Raw genomic sequence first — 19,283 nt, 5'->3', positions numbered from 1 at the left:
TCTGGCTGTTCTGCAAGTGTCTTTAGCATGAGTCTGACCCTGGATTTAGAAAAGCAGGACTGGGCAAAGAAGCAAGGAAAAAATTCCACTGTGGGAATGTAGTCTCCCAAGTATATTAGAGTTCTTGGAGAATGGAGCAAACACACAACCCTTATTGTCCAAGAATGGAAGAGGATTAGGTATGAGGAGGCTGGTTGGTAAAAGCTCTGGGTTTGAGTCCACTCCGGCCCTGGGAGTATGGACAAGGTGCAGGACTGCTGTGATTTCCTCCCTATGAAACAGGAGAGGTATGTTAAAGCTCCACACCTCACAGGGCCTCTGTAGGGAAGCTGAAGTTGGTGAGATCCTCATATAGTGCTGGCTTCTAGCATCAGCAGAGCAACCGTGAATGAGTCTTCCTGCGTCTTAGTTGTTTCATCTAATTATAAGGTTGTCTGACAAAGTGCACAGAAACCACGTAGCACGGTAGCTGGCATATGGCTCTTGATGTTGGTCATTATCAAATTAGAATTTATTTAATACAGCCTTTTATCTGGGTAAAGAGGATATTAAATAAAGCATAGCCTAGGGGACTGTACTTAGCACCCATGTGTTAAAAAAACAAAGAACATCATCTTTCTGATCATATGAAACATCAAAGCACAACCAGAATAAAATGATCTAAAAATAACAGTCATTTGACATTTAAATGAGGAAAGACAGGTTCACTGAAGAGAATCTTACCCATAAATGTCCAAAACACCAATAAAAGTGTGCTGCTTGCCTGAAAACTGCAAGGCTTGATTAATTCTCTCCACTATGAAGTCAAACAGGTGCGCATAGATCTTTTTGGCCAGTGCATCCCTGGCATTGGTGGCCTGGGGCCTGGTCATGGGCTTCACCACCGTCTCAGAGGTCGTGATGATCTTGCGATTGCATAGCCACTGAGCCACTTTGCCGCTCTCCAGGCCCAGGAGCTCACAGAACACCTTCAAGTGACTGTCGTCCTCCTTCAAAAGTGAAAAGCCCAAGCCCTGTCAGGTCATCTAAACCAGCACCAGCCCACCCAGCCAGGCCCCTGGGTCTCTGCTCAGGCCTGCCAGAAAGAGGAGGATGAGCTGGGCTGAGAAGGACCATGCCCATTAGGCAGAGCCCCGTCTGGGGGTGAAGCAGAAGAGCCTGAAGTGGCACTGAGCCTGCACCTGACCTTTGGCAGGGCACCACTGTGGTAATGCCAGGTGGTCCTGGGCTGTGTTCTACCTGGATGTTACTTCTGGCCAAAGAATGTCAGTAGTGATTAGGCTACAGAAGCAATGCTTCCCCCTCTCCTGTGCACTGTGCATGTTTGAGGCCTCTCTTCCCTCTGCCTCACACCCAGGCCCCCTGTCAGAGCCTGAACTTGCCCTGTCCTTCCATGTGTGTGGTCAGGTTTTGCCAGAGGAGTGGGTAGGAGGATGTGTCTGGCCCAGGAGGTACCTAGGTGTCGTTGTCAGAGAGAACATGGTGGGCTCTCTGGACTAAAGCAGCTTTCCAGCCAAGGTAAGACTAGTGGCGGAGGACTCCTGGATGTACAAAGTGAACCTTGTTTCTCTCGCAAGCCTGGGCATGAGAGCTGCCCCACTGGCCAGCAGACAAGGAGTGGTCTGCTCCCATTTGTCTTTAGACCACACGGACAAGGGTTCCTTGTCACTAAGCAAGGCGATATGACCCCGTGTGACTGAGTACTACCCGTCTCCTTGGGCAGGGGAACTTGCAGAGGCAGATTAATCTGTTGACACCATCTCAGCCAATTGAGAAAACCATGACTGTAATTAAAAACCATCAGATTACAGTGAGTCCTGCCACCTCTCCACTACCCACCCACATGGCTTCTGACCAAGTTCACAATGATGTGAGTGTGTCTTTGATGTTCCTGACCCCTTCACTGGGGAGAGGACAGGCAGGCCCATTGGTTTCCTTCCAACGAAGCAGGAACCAAAACTTCTGAGTCACAAACCTTCAGCTGTAGGTGTAGCTACAGGGGAAATGCAAAGGGGCAGCAATTTTTAAAAAATACAATGGCTTCATCCATATTGAATTTGGCCAATATTTGATGCAAATAAATGAAAATTATAGGACTAGTAATCTTCTGCAATTATTTGACTTTTTTTTAAAATAAAATCTGTCTCGTAAAATTGTTAGACAAAGGATTTCTAGTCTACCAATTTTAACTATTTAAAATACTATCTTCACAACAAATTTCACAGGATGGAGTTCAAAGCAAGGGCATTTGCTGGGTGGACATCTTATTTTTACTCTATGGGAGTTTGAGAAGGAAAAGTGCAGAAGCTCATCTCTGGCAAAGAACTAGAGGGAGAACTATAGACACTCCATGCTCCTACCCAAGGTCAGGAGCCCTCACCAAACTTCCCAGTTCTTTGTGAAATGACTGACCCTGGGAGGGCTAGATATAGGGGGAGGGGGATGCTTATTGTAAGAATTTGAAGAGAAGAAGGAGAATTACTTCTTGGTCATAGGGCAACAGGATTGAAGCTCTAGGTCAAGAAAAGTATATGCTCCACTCTTGGTGTTCTTTCCCCTTAAATGGCAGGTGCCAGAGATGAGAAACTGCCATATATATAAAATAACAACTGTTCCCATCACATGTTATGGGGACATGAAAATAGACATAGTTATAGACTGAATGTTTGTTTCAGTTATATGAAAAATTCATACGTTGAACCCCTAACCCCTGATGTGATGGTATTTGGAAGTGGGGCCTTTGGGAGGTTTATATGAGATCCTGTGGATGGAGCCCCCAGATGGGATTACTGTCCTTCTAAGAAAATAAACTAGAACTTGCTTTCTCTCTGCCATGTGAGGACAGAGCTAGAAGGCAGCTGTATGCAAGCCAGGAAGAAGGCCCTCACCCAGAATCAACCAGGCAGTCACCATGACCTTAGACCGCCAGCCTCCAGGTCTGTGAGAAAATAAATTTCTGTTGCTAAGCCACCCTGCATGTGGTATTTTGTTATGGCAACCAGAGTTGACTAAGACACATGTGTTAATACAAAGCTTTAATAGTAAGGGGATGTTGCATTTCACAGAAACTTTTTTAAACTGTGTAATAGTTCTCTTTACATGGATATTTTTGAGAATAACCCAACACACACCTCATTCTAAGAATCACCACTCCTGACATCTGTTGCCAAAGAGACACATATAAGCTTATTTTGTGTCCAATAAGTAATGATATCTGTCACAAAACTTACATGGGAATCTATTTCTAGAGAGGAAGGCAGAAACATTGGTGTTTGATTAAGAGAGTGTCAGGAGGTAGGAGGCATCCTTTCTGCTTAAAACTGTCCAATGCTCTTAAGGCCATCCATGATCTGTACCACCCCCTCCACCCTCAACATTTTCTGGCCTGGTCTACCACCCCTCCTTGCATGTGTTTTCTTTTTCGCATTTACCAACCTTACAGCTATTTTTGCAATAATACTTCCTGCCTGCCTGAGGGCCTTGCACTCACTGTTCCCTCTACTTCAAACACTCTTCCCCCAGATATAGGCACAAATCACATCTTTACCAAATCAGAAAGGCTTTCTCTGAATACCCTGTACAAAAGGCATAGCCCACCCCTTCTCTGCTTTATTTTCCTTTTTAATGGCCATCCCCAGCTGCCAGAGCCTATAAATGTTTGTCATGTCTCATCCCCTCCACCTTCCTCTGCCAGATCATATGCTTCGTGAAGACCTGCTGATTTTGGTTTGTTTGTTGCTGTTTCTCCAGAGCCTGCAACAGTGTCCGGCACACTGTAAGCGCTCAGTCAAAATGTGTTGAATAAGAGAAGAACAGAGAATGCATTCCCTGCCCCGGTCCCTACTGTTGCAAGGGAAAGAAGCTTTACACTTTGAAGGCAATCCATGGAAAGTCCTGCTTCCTCGCTCCTGTTAAACTGGTCTCCCCAGTAGTGCCTGGTGTTAAAATCTAAAACTGAATTACAGTGAGAGGTTCTACTGATGATCTTCCCAATACAGGAAGGTTAAAAGGAACACATATCTTACACTGACCGCCGATCTCTCGCTGCCCACTGCTATGATCTCCACGTTGCCCAGATGTAGGATGGCTGCAAGAATTTTAAAAACATCCATCTGAAAATCTTCTTTGAAACCTGAAAACAAAAATTTCCCCAAATTAGGAATACTGAATTTCTTCTCTTGCTTAATCACTAGTAAGATAAGCACCTGAATTCATTTAGGACACTCTGGTACCATCAGTGCCAAGAGCTGGAACAGGGAACAGGGAGTGGGCCCCATTCTCTGTCTTTCTAGTTTGACATGTGCAGGCACACAGCACAACCTCTACAACCCACCAGGCTTCCCTTTTGCAGTGGCTTCTAGGAATTTCAACACAAAAACTAGTATCTGAGTGACTATTTCACATCAGGCTCCTGGGAGAATCAGTTCTTTTTCATTCTGTATGCTGTGCTTTCTTGATTGTTAATTTTTTTTTCTTTTTTGCTCATAAATTCCCTTTTTTCTTTTTATGGAGGGTGCCGGACGGATTGCATTTGCCCTTCCAGCTCTGCACCAGGAAACTTGCCTGTTTGGACCAAGGCAATGGGCTCTCATGCCCTCTGGCCAGTGGAGACCCTGGCAGGGATCATAGAGCAGGAGACAGGTACTGAGATGTCTCCCCATCTCTTCCCCTGCAAAGGTGCCTCAGGCAGGCTGTTTTGCCAACTGACAGAAAAGGTCACTGTTCCTGGTCTAGCATTGACTTTCCCTGACCCTCCTCCTTTCAGGATCCAATAACACCCCTATTCTTGAACAGAAAGACCTGTTAACTATTCTGGTGCTGGCCCTTAGTCTCTACTGTTCCTTGTAGCCCCCCAAGCTCCATCCATACTTTTGTAGTTGCTCCCTTTCTAAATATACCCTCCTTCTTGTATCTCATTTGAAATATCTATATTTCTCTCTGGGATCCTGATTGATGGATGTGGAATATCATTTATGAATATATAATATGTGGTCACAATGAGGGGATTAACACATTGCCTAAAGGCAAAAATAAACCAAAACAGCTACTACAAAAGACTTGGTGTCTGACCCCCATATATCACCATGGAGAACCTGCTAGTTGGGAACAAGGCTTTGCTAAGTCTGGAGCCCAGTACAGAAGCAGGGTGGATGGGGGCCAACACCAAGTGGTGATAATGACACTGTTCTTTCATTCTTTCTTTTTCTTTCCTTCCTGCCTTCTTTCCTTCTTTCTCCCTCCCTCTGCCACTTCCTCTCTTATTTCTTCCTTTCTTTTTCTTTCTCTCTCTCTCTCCCTCCCTCTCTTTCTTGTCTTCTGCCACACTTGTGGCATATGGAACTTCTCAGGCCAGGGATCAAATCCAAGCTGTGATTGAGACCTATGTCACAGCTGTGACAACACCGGATCCTTAACCCACTGTGCCAGGACAGGGATTGAACCTGTGCCTCGGCAGTGACCCGAGCTGCTGCAGAGAAAACGCCAGATTCTTAATTCACTGTACCACAGTGGGAACTCCAGAGATACAATTTCTAAGTGTAGGGAAGTGGGGCAGGTTTATTCCTGATCATGTTCCCTGGTCCACAGTGAGATAGAAACTGGAATGGAGACTCTCAAATCCCCCAGAAAAAGATCAGCAGACCCCAAGTGCCCAGTAAGAGTCACCGTGGCCACCCACTACTTCTCACATGAGAATGCCTGGAATATTTCAATAGCAGCTAGGTCAGTCTCTTAAATACTTCCAAAACCTAGACAGTCTTTTCTACTTCAAAGATCACACAAAACCAAGTCACAAAAAATTTCAAACCAAAATTACATGGAAGCCTCCAGCTCAATCTGAGTCCAGGCATTTGTAAGCAACTGTTCCATTTGGAGCTAAATACCTCCATTTGAAGGACAGGCAATTCTAACAGAGATAAACCCCCAGGCACCACCATGATAAATGATGAGCAAGTGATGAGGAAAAACAACTAAAAAATACAAAGTCTGGGAATCTGCTCTGGCACTCCCACTCTGCATGATTCATCACCACCTCCATGCCTTCCAGAACTGACACAAGAGAAACAACTCCAAAGCAATGACCCCAAAGAACTTAAGACCTTAAGTAATTATCTTTAATGAGACCAAAATCACTGCAAGAGTGAACTGCAACAGCGAACTGAGTTAGATTTCATCAAGAAACACAATGGTCAAATCCCTTGAGCCTGAGGTCCAGGATAGTTCTGACTGTTTCTAGTGCTCTTTTTGTCAGAAAACTTAATGGTCAGGCAAAGATCAAAGGAAGAATTAAATATGAGTCAGCAGAAGAACAAAGGAAACAAGTTCTTGATCAAAATGCACCCCATTATGCTTCCTCAGGGGGTAACTTGCGGCTAGTTAAGGTACCTGTGATATTGTGATTTATGCTAAGAAATATATACTTGGCTTTCATCTAGTTTCTAGCATAGCACTTCGAAAACCCTGGGAACTTCCTAAATGGTGAAAGAGCTTAACATGTCTTCTGTTAATGAGGCGATTTTAGAATGCCCTAAGATCATGTGAGGATGGGGGCTGGTTGCCAGGGGAAACAAACCTATGATTGAGAGTTGGAACTTTTTGTTTTGTTTTGTTTTTTGCTTTTTAGGGCTGCACCCACAGCATATGGAATTTCCCAGGCCAGGGGTCAAATTGGAGCTGCCACTGCCAGCCACAGCCACAGCCATAGGAATGCCTAATCCTTAACCCACTGAGTGAAGCCAGGGATCAAACCCATATCCTCATGGATACTAATCAGGTTTGTTACTGCTGAGCCTTAACAGAAACTCTCAGAGTCAGAACTTTCAATCTCACCCCTGGACCTCTGGGAAGCAGAGAGGGGGTAGAAGTTAAAGTAATTGCTAATGGCCAATGATTTAATCAGTCGTGTCTATGCAATGAAGACTCTATAAAAATCCAAAAGGACAAAGTGGATTTTTGTCCCCACACATGAACACATGGGGACTGGGGAGAGTGACACTCAGACAGCATGGGATCTCTGCGCCCCTTCTGACATACCTTGTCCCTATGTATCCCCATGCCTGGGGATCTGGCAGTGGGAGAAGGAGTCCCCAGAGCATTTGGCATTGAGGGCCAGAGAGGCTTGTGCACAGGAGCTCCATGGGACTGGGGGAAGTGGAGACCACTCTTGAAAGGTGTGCACAGGCTTGCGTATACACTAGGTCCCAGGACAAAGTAGAGACTGCATAGGAATCTGGGTCAGACCTGGCTGAGCTTCTTGGAGCATCTCCAGGGAAAACAGGGGGTGACTGTGGCTTGCTGTGGGAGAAAGACATTGCAGGCAAAGGTCTCAGGAATAACCATCAGCGTGAACTCCTCTAGAGGCAGCCATACTGGAAAAATGTGGCTCCACACAAAAGCGCTGAGAAGCCCCAGGCCAAACAACAAATCAAGTGGGAACACAGTCCCACCCATCAGTAACAGGCTGCCTAAAGACACTGCCCCCCCCCCACCAGGCACAGAGTCACCTCTAATCATACTCAGAGACAAAGTCCTACCCACTGGACGGATAAGAATCAGCTCCACCTACCAGTGGACAGGCACCAGTCCCTCCCATCAGGAAGCCTACAGCAAGTCCGTAGACGAACTTCAGCCACCCACAAGGGGGCAGACATCAGAAGCAAGAGAGGCTACACCCTATTGTCTGCAAAAAGGAGACCAGACTAAAAATCTATAAAAAATGAAAAGGCAGAACATTGTGACTCAGATAAAGGAACAAGAAAATTTATGATTGAGATAAAGGAACAAGAAAACCACCTAGACAAAAACAGCTAAGTGATATGGAGATTATCAACCTCCATGAAAAAGACTTTATTTAGTCTAATGATAGTAAAGATGATTCAAGATATTAGAAATAAACTGGAGGCAAAGATCGATAAATTAAAAGAAACATTGAACAAAGAAATAAAAGATTTAAGGATTAAGCAAGCAGAGATGCAAACTAACTGAAATAAAAAATTCACTAGAAGGAACCAACAGCAGAGTACAGAAGGCAGAAGAACAAGTAAGTGAGGTGGAAGACAGACTGGAGGAAATCACCAAAACTGAACAGAAAAGAGAAAAAAGATTGAAAAGAAATTAAGAGAGTCTAAGAGAATTCTGGCACAACTTTAAATGCACCAACCCATCCATATTATAGGAGTGTCAGGAGAAAGGGCCAGAGAAAATATTTGAAGAGATAATAGCCAAAAACTTCCCTAACATGGGAAAGGAATCACTCACTCAAATCCAGGAAGTACAATGAGTATATAAATTAAACCTAAGGAGGAATCCCCCAAGACACATATTAATCAAATTGACCAAAACTAAAGACAAACAGAAAATAATGAAAGCAGATAGGGAAAAGAAAGAACATACACGGGAACCCTGATAAGGTTAGCAGATGATTTTTCAGCAGAAACTCTGCAGGCCATAAGGGAGTGGAGATGAAAGGAAAAAGCCTCCAACCAAGATTACTCTAACCAGCAAGGCTCTCATTCAGATTTTAAGGGGAAATCAAAAGCTTTACAGACAAACAAAAGCTAAGAGAATTTAGAAACCATAAACAAGCTTTACAACAAATACTAACAGAACTTCTCTAGGTGGAAAAGAAAAGACTACAACTAGAAACAAAACTATTATAAGTGACGAGACTCACCAGTAAAGGCAAACATAAAGTAAAGATAGGAAATCATCCACACACAAATAAGCTCCCAAAACCAGAAATCGTAAGAGGAGAACGGTACAAATGCAAGAATACTGGAGATACATTTGAAATTAAGAGATCAACAACTTAAAACAATCTTGTATGTATATGTATGTATATATATATATATATATACATATATATATATATATATATATATATACTGCTATATCAAAACTTCATGGTAACTGCAAATCAAAAAGATAGACACGCAAATAAGAAAGAGCAATCCAAACAAAACACTAAAGACAGTCATCAAACCACAAGAGAAGAGAACAAAAGAAGAGAAGAAAAAAGACCAACAAAAACAAATCCAAAACAATTAATAAAATGGCAATAAGAACACACATATCAATTATTACCTTAAATATAAATGGACTAAACGCCCCAACCAAGACGTAGACTGGCTGAATGATACAAAAATAAGACCCTGGCTGTCTTTAAGAGACCCACTTCAGTTCTAGGGACACATACAAATTGAAAGTGAGAGGATGGAAGAAAATATTCCTTGCAAATGGGTATCAAAATAAAGCTTGAGTAGCAATATTCCTATCAGAAAAAATAGACCTTAAAATAAAGAATACTGTAAGAAACAAAGGAGGACATTAATTTGATCAAAGGATTAATCCAAGAAGATAAAACAATTATAAATATATATGCACCCAATATAGAATCACCTCAATATATAAGGTAACTGCTAACAACCTTAAAAGGAGAAATTGACAAAAATATAATAATAGTTGGGAATTTTAAAACCCCATTTACAGCAATGGACAGATCATCCAGACAGAAAATCAATGAGGAAACACATGCCTTAAATAATGTTTTAGACCAGATGGACTTAATAGATACTTATAGAATATTCCATCCAAAAGCAGCAGAATACACATTCTTCTCAAGTGCACATGGAACATTCTCTAGGATAGATCACATTCTGGGCCACAAACCAAGAGTTGGTAAATTTAAGAAAATTTAAATCATATGAAACATCTTTTCTGACATTAACCCTATGAGACTAGAAATCAACTACAAGAACAAAAAACACAAAAAAATACAAACACGTGGAGACTAAGCAATATGCTACTAAACAACCAATGGATCACTGAAGAAATCAATGAGGAAATTAAAAAATACCTAGAAGTAAATGACAATGAACCAAAACCTATGGGATGCAGCAAAAGCAGTTCTAAGAGGGAAGTTTATAGCAGTACAAGCCTACTTCAGGAAACAATAAAAACTCAAACAATCAATCTAACTTTACACCTAAAGCAACTAGGTGACAAAATCCAAAGTTAGCAGAAGGAAAGAAATCATAAAAACCCGAGCAGAAATCAATGAAATAGAAACAAAGAAAACCACAGAAGAGATCAATGAAACTAAATGCTGGTCCTTTGAAAAGATCAACAAAATAGATAAAACCTTAGCCAGACTCATCAAGAAAAAAAGAGAGAGGACTCATATCAATAAAATTAGAAATGAAAAAGAAGTTATAATGGACATTGCAGAAATACAAATGATCACAAGGGACTACTACAAGTAACTACATGCCAATAAAATGGAAAACATAAAAGAAATGGACAAATTCTTACAAAAGTATAATTTTTTAAGATTAAATCAAGAAAAAATAGAAAAGATGAATGGACATATCACAAGTACTGAAATTGAAACTGTGTTTAAAAAACTTCCAACAAACAAAAGTCCAGGACCAGATGGCTTCACAGGTGAATTCTAGCAAACATTTAGAGAAGAACTAACACCTATCCTTCTGAAACTATTCCAAAAAATTGCAGAGGAAGGAACTCTCCCAAACTCATTCTATGAGGTCACCATCACCCTGATACCAAAAGCAGACAAAGATACCACAAAAAAAGAAAACTAAAGGCCAATTTCACTGATGAACATAGATGCGAAAATCCTCAACAAAATACTAGCAAACTGAATCAAGCAATACATTAAAAGGATCATACACCATGGTCAAGTGGGATTTATCCTAGGGATGCAAGGATTTTTCAATATCTGCAAATCAATCAGTGTGATATACTACATTAACTGAAGAATAAAAACCATATGATCCTCTCAATAAATGCAGAAAAAGCTTTTGACAGAATCCCGCACCCATTTATGGTCAAAACCTTCCAGAAAGTAGGAAGAGAGGGAACCTACCTCAACATAATAAACGCCATATATGACAAACCCACAGCTAACATCATTCTCAGTGGTAAAAAGCTGAAAGAATTCCTTACTAAGACTGGAACAAGAGAAGGATGTCCGATATCACCACTGCAATTCAACATAGCTTTGGAAGTCTTTGCCAAGGCAATCAGAGAAGAAAAAGAAATAAAAGGAACCCAAATTGGAAAGGATAAAGTAAAACAAACTATCACTGTTTGCAGATGACATGATAATCTACCTAGAAAATCCTAAAGATGCTACCAGAAAACTGTTAGAGCTCATCAGTGAATTTGGTAAAGTTGGAGGATATGAAATTAATACACAGAAATCAATGGCATTTCTATATAATAACAATGAAAGATCAGAAAGAGAAATGAGGGAAAGAATCCCATTTACCACCACATCACAAAGAATAAAATACCTAGGAACAAACCTACCTAAAGAGACAAAAAGACCTGTACTCTGAAAACTATAAAATGCTGATGAAAGAAATCAAAGATGACACAAACAGATGGAAAGATATACCATGCTCTTGGATTGGAAGAATCAATATTATCAAAATGACTATACAACCCAAAGCAATTTACAGATTCAATGCAATCCCTACCAAATTACCAATGGCATTTTTCACAGAGCTAAAGCAAAATATTTTAAAGTTTGTTTGGAAGTACAAAATACTGAGAATAGCCACAGCCATCCTGAGGAAGAAAAATGGAGCTGGAGGAATCACGGTTCCTGACTTCAGACTATACTACCAAGCTAGAGTCATCAAAACAGTATGATACTGGCACAAAGACAAAACTCTTGATCAGTGAAACAGGATAGAAAGCCCAGAATTAAACCCATGTACCTATAGTCAACTAATCTATCACAAAGGAGGCAAGAAAATACAGTGGAGAAAAAACAGTCCCTTCAATAAGTGGTGCTGGGAAAACTGGACAGCTACATGTAAAAAATGAAATTGGAACACTTCCTAACACCATACACAAAAATAAACTCAAAATGGATTAAAGACCTAAATATAAGACCAGATACTATAAAACTCTTAGAAGGGGGGGTTCCTGTCATGGCTCAGTGGTTAACGAATATGACTAGGAACCATGAGGTTTCAGGTTCACTCCCTGGCCTTACTCAGTGGGTTAAGGATCCGGTGTTGCTGTGAGCTGTGGTGTAGGTCACAGATGCAGCTTGGATCCTGAGTTGCTGTGGCTGTGGTGTAGGCTGGCGGCTACAGCTCTGATTAGACCCCTAGCCTGTGAACCTCCATATGCTGTGGGTACAGCCCTAGAAAAAGACAAAACCAAAAACAAATTAAAAAAAAAAAAAAACACTCTTAGAAGGAAAACGTAGACCAAACCCTCTCGGATATAAACCACAGCAATATCTTCTCACATCCACCTCCCAGAGTAATGACAATAAAAACAAAAATAAAAAAATGGGACCTAATTAAACTTAAAAGTGTTTGCACAGCAAAGGAAGCCCTAAACAAAACCAAAAGACAACCCATAGAATGGGTGGAAACATTTGCAAATAAAGTGACTGACAAGGGATTAATCTCCAAAGATATAAATACCCTCTACAGCTCAACACACACACACACAAAAAAAAAAAAACATCAAAAAATGGGCAGAAGATCTAAGCAGACAATTCCCCAAAGAAAACATACAGATAGCCAAAAAAATATGGAAAGCTGTTCAACATCACTAATTACTAGAGAAATGCAAATCAAAACTACCATGAGGTACCACCTCACACCAGCCAGAATGCCCATCATCAAAAATTCTACAAACAATAAATGCTGGAGAGGGTGTGGAGAAAAGGTAACCCTATCACACTGTTGGTGGGATTGTAAATTGGTGCAACCACTGTGGAAAACAGTATGGAGATATCTCAAAAAACTAAAAACAGAATTACCATTTGATCCAGCAATCGCACTCCTGGGCATCTATCCAGAGAAAACCATGCCTCGAAAAGATACGTGTACCTAATGTTCATTGCAGCACTATATACAGTAGTACAGACATGGAAGCAACCTAAATGTACACTAACAGAGGAGTAGATAAAGAAGATGTGGTATATGTACACTATGGAATTTTACTCAGCTATAAAAAGGATGGAATAATGGTATTTGCAGCAACATGGATGGACCTAGAGATTATCATGCTAAGTGAAGTTAGACAGTGAGACACAAACATCACCTGCTGTCACTTACATGTGGAATCTAAAAGGATATAATGAACTTATTTGCACAAAGAAACTGACTCACAGACTTTGAAAAACTTATGGTTACCAAAGGAGACCGGTTGGGGGAGGGGAGGTATGGGCTGGGGTTTGAGATGGAAATGTTGTAAAATTATGTTGTGATGATGGTTCTACAACTATAAATATAATGAAATTCACTGAACTTTAAAAAAGGTAAGATCACACAGTAAAAAACAAAACAACAAAAACCAAGTAACACAATGGTCAAATCAACCCAAAAGCACTTATTTAGCAATTACATCTTTTTAAAAAGTATCTGCCCAGGAGTGTTACATGCCTATGTGTAATTCACACTGGGCAATGTGCCCTTGAGGAGATCTCCATCTAAGATAGATAACACTGAGACACAAACAGGAGGACACTGGCAATAGGACAAGCAGTATAAACAAGGCATTCACATTGTTTGAGACATGTTGCTTGGATAGACCTTTCCTTGGAGATGGAAATACTCTTTATTTGTGCTGTTTCTATCAGCTACATATGGCTATGAGCACTTGAAACATGCTTCACTGCAACTGAGGAAGTGAATTTTTACATTTATTTCATTTTAATTAAACCGTCACTTGTGGCTGAAGGGTATTGTGTAGACAATGCAGGTTTAGAGACCAAGAAATCAACACACAGCATGAGATTATTGGTTGTGGGGGGTCACGAGATGATGCCAATCTCAAAGTTACAGGGAGTTCTATGCATGAATCCACTGCATAGCAGTAAAGAGATCTCTGAAGCCTGCTCAAACTTCTTTGCCTGGCCAGGGTAACCAGCACCCCTACCCCTGCCCCCGTTTAGACACACTGGGGTGAAGCAGAGTTTCATGACATCGCTCTTGAGTCTTTTCACAAATGGCAAGGAAACTCTAAGGAACCCATCAACTATGATCATCTATCACCTAGGATAAGAGTCAGTGAACATTTTCCTATCAGGCTTTGCAGGCTATAGAGTCCATGTCACAAGTACTCAACTCTGAGCATGAAAACAGCCACATATTATACCTAAACAAATGAATGTCTGTGTGCCAATAAAACTTTATTTACAAAAACAAGCTGCAATCTGCGAACCTCCAATCAAGGACATTTTTGAGTGATTTCTGCACTTAAGTCATGCTTTCATTAAATGTGTACTGATCTCTCGCACTGAAAGTGCATGTTACAGTTCATAAACCATTTTAGACATTAACTCTTAATGCTCACAACATCTCTAACAGCTTCTGTGGTGGCTACTCTGAAGACGGCCCCCACGGCACCACCCTCCCATCATTCACACCCTGTGCTGTTCCCTCCCCGAGGGTCATGCGTCTGAGTGGCCCTATGCCTTGCTTCGGATTATTAGCACACAGTAGTAGTGATGCTTCACTGCTTCTTGAGGCTGGTTCATAAAAAGACCTGCAGAGTCAACCTGAGCCTGTTAGAACTGGCTGTGGGAGAAGCTAGCCACAGGTGCAGTCCATCTCACTGAGATGAGCCTGCTGTGAGGAAGTCTATGTGGAGAGAGAAATGCCCACTTCTCCTTTGTTCCTGCATTCCCTCACTTTCCTTAAGGTCATTAATTACTGAGACCCGTTCAAGGACAAGTACTAGGGCTAGGCTTAGATCACAAAATGGCTTAGGCCAAAAATGGTTTCTCAGGAGTCCCCATTGTGGCTCAGAGGGTTATGAACCCAACTAGTATCCATGAGGATGCAGTTCAATCCCTGGCTGGCTCAGTGGATTAGGATCTGGCATTGCCATGAGCTTCAGTGTAGGTCACAGAGGCAGCTCAGATCTGGCGTTGCGGTAGCTGTGGTGTAGGACAGCAGCTGCAGTTCCAATTTGACCCCTAGCCTGGTAACTTCCATATGCCCTGGGTGGGCACCCCCCCCCCCAAAAAAGAAATGCTGGTCCAGTCCCCAGTATCTCTAGTTAATCCAGGCCATGTGACAGAAGACTTTGGCTGATCCAGTTTCTGCCACCATCACATGGGAGTCTCCCAGTGAGAAGTGCCCAGCTGAGTGCAGTCAGCCAGAATCACAAGAGATAATAATAAATTGTCATTTTAGGCCACTAAGATTTGGGGAACAGCAATAGGTAATTACAACTGAGTATTTTCATTATTGCCACAGGGTACAGTGGGGGAAACTGATGTCCAGGGGTAATAACCAACCTGTATAAGGCCACAGACTTATCTTATGACACATGAAAAAAACTGGTGCAAATTCATGACAACAGATAATTAAGTACTCAGTTGTGAGGTCTAATGGCCAAGCACAGGGATCAGAGGAGAGAGGGAGATCATCAAGTGAGCATCTTTAAATAACAGCCTTGGTGGAGAGTAAGCAAGTGTAGATTCTATCGTCATCCTGGCACTCTGCCAGCCACACCCAGTCACTTGCTGAGACAGCTCCCTGGAAGGAGTGGGGCACTTCACATAGCGCAGCCGGCAGCCATCACCTTTATCAGCCATGGGAACAGCAGACTGTTGTACTCTATGTCTCCATGAAATCTGGGGTCCTTTGTCTAAAACATCTAGGCCTGGTATGGATGGTGGGGTCCCAGGTGAGGCAAGCTAGGTGCCCAGGGCCAGTCTTGCATTTGCACCATCCTGCGAGCTATAGCAGCCCTTCCACTTTGCACCCTGGTTGCCTCTCTTGCCTCATCCTAGTCCTGGCTCTGGTGGCGTGGACATTTGTAAAATAATCTGTGTGATTAAGTGGAAAAAAAACTATTGCTGCAAATCTCCAATCATGAGGGAGGGTTTCATGGAGGAGGGGATGTTTTGCTCAAAGGATTTGGTTAGGACTTGGACAACAGGGAACAGAGAGACAGAAGCAGACAGTAATATTTAGCAAGTATTCTCTATGTGCTCAGCCTGGTGCCAGAGGCTTTCACATACATTTCCTCACCAGTTGTCATGAATGTCCTGTAGGTAAGGAGTTCAGGCATTCTGCAGATAAGGACACCCAGTCTCAGAGAGGGTAACCTCTGTAGAGGCCTGCCAACTAAGCTTTGAATTTATTTGACTTCAAAACCTCTTCTTTTCTCCTATAAAATTTCACGAAGAAGTGAAACATTACAGAGGTGGAAGGGAGTGCCCAGAAGGGCAGAGGTGGGTGGGAAGAACAGGTCCTCAGGGAGCCCTGCCTGAGCTGGGCTGCCAGTCCCCTCCCCATGCTCCCTCTCAATGGAGCATGTTAAACAGAGACTGAAATTATGACGATTATTATTTAAGGCAAGGTTAATCAGTACCAAAGAGCTTATCACAGTGTTAGAAACCATTTAAATTGCCCTTCTTCTTACAGCATTTTTTGAAGGAGCAGAATTGGATGGAAATTTTGCTTAGGAAACCATCTTGTTTTCATTCTCAATAATGCAACAGTGCTCATCTTGCCTATTGCTCGGAAATACTTAACCTCAAGTTCTTTGCCTTTTGCATCAAACACAGTCAACTTGGCCACAATGGAAAAAAACAACAACAAAAAAAAAACAACTAGGTCTAAAAAGAGACCACTATTTTCTGTAAGATGTAAAAATGGTCTATGGTCCCACACGGTCTCACACTCATCAGAAGCTTTGACTGGCAGTTATGTATGGATGTCTAGACTAATAAGAAATGGGAAAGCAGATGGTTATTTTTATAAATGCCTCTTGTAGACAGCCCAAACTTGAGTTCCACATGGGCAGACTGAGAAGAGTACCTACTTCACCTGTGTTGACATCCTAGCAATCAAAGATTAAGTAAGTATTCTGTATAAAAAAGAGATGTTTTAACACCCTGAATGTGAATTCCAATTTGGCTCTATATTAGCTACCCGACCTGGGGTAAATTCACTTACAATCTCCATGCCTCAGTTCCCCTACTGTAAAATGGGGGAAATACCAGCATCTACCTCTTATGGGGTTGAGAGGTTTAAATGAAATAATACAGGTAACAAAGTGCTTAGAATGGTGTCTAGCACACAGTGAACTCCATGTAGGTGTCCATTATTTTACCATCATAATCAGGATACCTGTGAAGGCCAAGTAGGGTCAACATTACACATCTGAACTGATCTGGACCTTTGCTTTCACCTGTCCTCTCTGTAGTGAGCCTGGAAGAGCTTAGGAGCAAGCACAGGACTTACAGCCTTGCTTTTCTCAGTAAGACAGTGAACCTGAGGGCAAAGGACTTGATTTCTAGATCTTTTCAGGCAAAAGCCCAGTCTTGGCCACTTGGCCTCCAAATATAGTTTGATTGGCTCATCTTGAAACTAAAATGCAATAAGTGTCTGCAGAACACATTCATGCTGGGCATTTTAGCCTTTTCAGAGAAAATGGCTAACTCCTTGGATAGGCCACTGTCACTTACCCAGTAGTGAGAAGGTCTTCTGAGTCTCTATCATGTCAGCTCTGTCATTCACACCCTCAATGATAGTACTGCCTCCCATTCGTGTATAATTAAATTCTTCTGCACTTGCTGAAATCAAAAGTGAGATTATGATGTGATGTCTGTGACACAGAAATTTGGACATACGCATTTACCAGAAGCAAGAGAAGTTCACACTTCATGTGCTATATCAAACACTTTACAAAAGTTTTTCCACTTATTCCTTAGAATTCCACATTGCTTACTTGGAAGTTGAAGTTCAGAAAAGTGCTGTGAATTGCTCACGGTCCCACAGATGATGGCAGGGCAAGAATCAAAACACAGGCCTGGAGTTCCCATGTGTCTCAATACCTTAAGCATCCAGTGTTGTCACTTCAGTGGCTTGGGTTGCTGCTGTGTTGTGGATTCAGTCCCTGGCCCAGGAACTTCCACATGACTCGGGCATGGCCAAAAAAAAAAAAAAAAAAAAAAAAACAAAACAAAAACAAAACAAAAAAAAAAACCTCAAAAACTCCAGAGACCGGACTCTAAAGCTCATGGTTTTATTGTTATACCTAACAATTTCACACAGCTTTAATAAGGTTTATTGAATGTATAATGAACTGGAGAAAACTTGATGAATTTTGATGTATATATGTAAATAAAAACCATCACCATAGTCAAGATAATAACTATAAGTACATCTAATAATTGAACAATAGGTGACCCTTCAGAAAACTCTTCCACGTTCACCATTTACATTCTGTTTGGCAGACAAGGCACAGATATTATCATTATAGGAAATCTGAAGCAACTTAGATTCCATGAGTGCAAGCAACTTCTTCAGGATTAGGGAGTGTGCACCCAACTCCAACACACTAGAAACTCCATCTACCAACCCAGCACGAATGACCAAGACAGGAGAGCTGAGACGCCACAGGAGCTGGGCTGTTTGCACTAAAAGACAAACAGCTCATTAGTTGACTACAAATAACGATTTTGAGTCATCAAGGTAGTTCAAATTATGGCAGATTTACTCTGTCTCAGAAGACAGGGAAATATGTCATACATGTTAGAAAAACAACCATCAAAAGGTTCAGATAAAAAGGAAAATATGGGGCTTGGATCACTAAGTCCCAATGGTCAGGAGGTTTTCTTCCGATGGTTTTAAGCTAAATGACTGCAATTATTACAGAGCTTTTAAAAGAACCCTCGGGTTGAAGGGTCTCCTCTTCCTGGACCCACCTTGCCTCTAATTGATCTTCTTAGTTAAATGCATCAATTCCACCCCTGGAACCCAAGGATCTTATGCCTTTAGACAGAATACTTTTTTTTTTTTCCCCACACCCATAACATGTGGAAGTTCCTGGGCCAGGGATTGAACCCATGTCATAGCATCAAAAGCCACTACAGTGACAACATTAGGCCCTTAACCTGCTGTACCACAAGAGAACTCCCAGAATACTTTTTTTAAAATGATGTTATTATAAGAAGAAGAAATTAACCTAGAATGTAAATTCCATGGCTCTTCCACACACCATGCATTACATACCCAATTTAAGATGTTTAAATTCCGACTGTTGTGCCGATGCACAAAGCTGATAGAAAATGTGGTAATTTCGTTCATTTTCCGACTGCAAAATAGAAAAAAGTCCTGAAATTTCACCAAATCTTTACAAGGGAAAATGTAAAAACCAGGGTCCCTGCTGGCGCATAGGCAGGCCCCTCCTCGAGCAGAGGGAGAACTTGGTAGCTCAAGAGCACCTTCCAAATAACCAGAGAAAACATTATTAAATGGAAACATTCTATGAAA

At 41.7% G+C, this 19,283-nt stretch overlaps 1 protein-coding gene across 2 annotated transcripts in view; it reads right to left on the bottom strand.

The window, feature by feature from the left end:
- MYO5C (myosin VC) overlaps positions 1-19,283 on the bottom strand; it is a 127,622-nt gene that overhangs the window by 64,448 nt on the left and 43,891 nt on the right. Inside the window, exons 7-10 of one of the 2 annotated variants that reach the window (XM_047766327.1) lie at positions 19,023-19,104; positions 17,474-17,581; positions 4,026-4,132; positions 724-989 (exon numbers count right to left, since the gene is read on the bottom strand). In XM_047766327.1, coding sequence (XP_047622283.1) covers positions 724-989; positions 4,026-4,132; positions 17,474-17,581; positions 19,023-19,104 — 563 coding nt within the window. The remainder of the gene's footprint in view (positions 1-723; positions 990-4,025; positions 4,133-17,473; positions 17,582-19,022; positions 19,105-19,283) is intronic. The other variant, XM_047766329.1, reaches the window with a different exon arrangement.

Source organism: Phacochoerus africanus, chromosome 2 (genome assembly GCF_016906955.1).
Source record: "Phacochoerus africanus isolate WHEZ1 chromosome 2, ROS_Pafr_v1, whole genome shotgun sequence".
Lineage (NCBI taxonomy): Eukaryota > Metazoa > Chordata > Mammalia > Artiodactyla > Suidae > Phacochoerus > Phacochoerus africanus.
The sequence above is the reverse complement of the archived record's forward strand: the minus strand, read 5'-3'. Positions and strand labels throughout refer to the sequence as shown.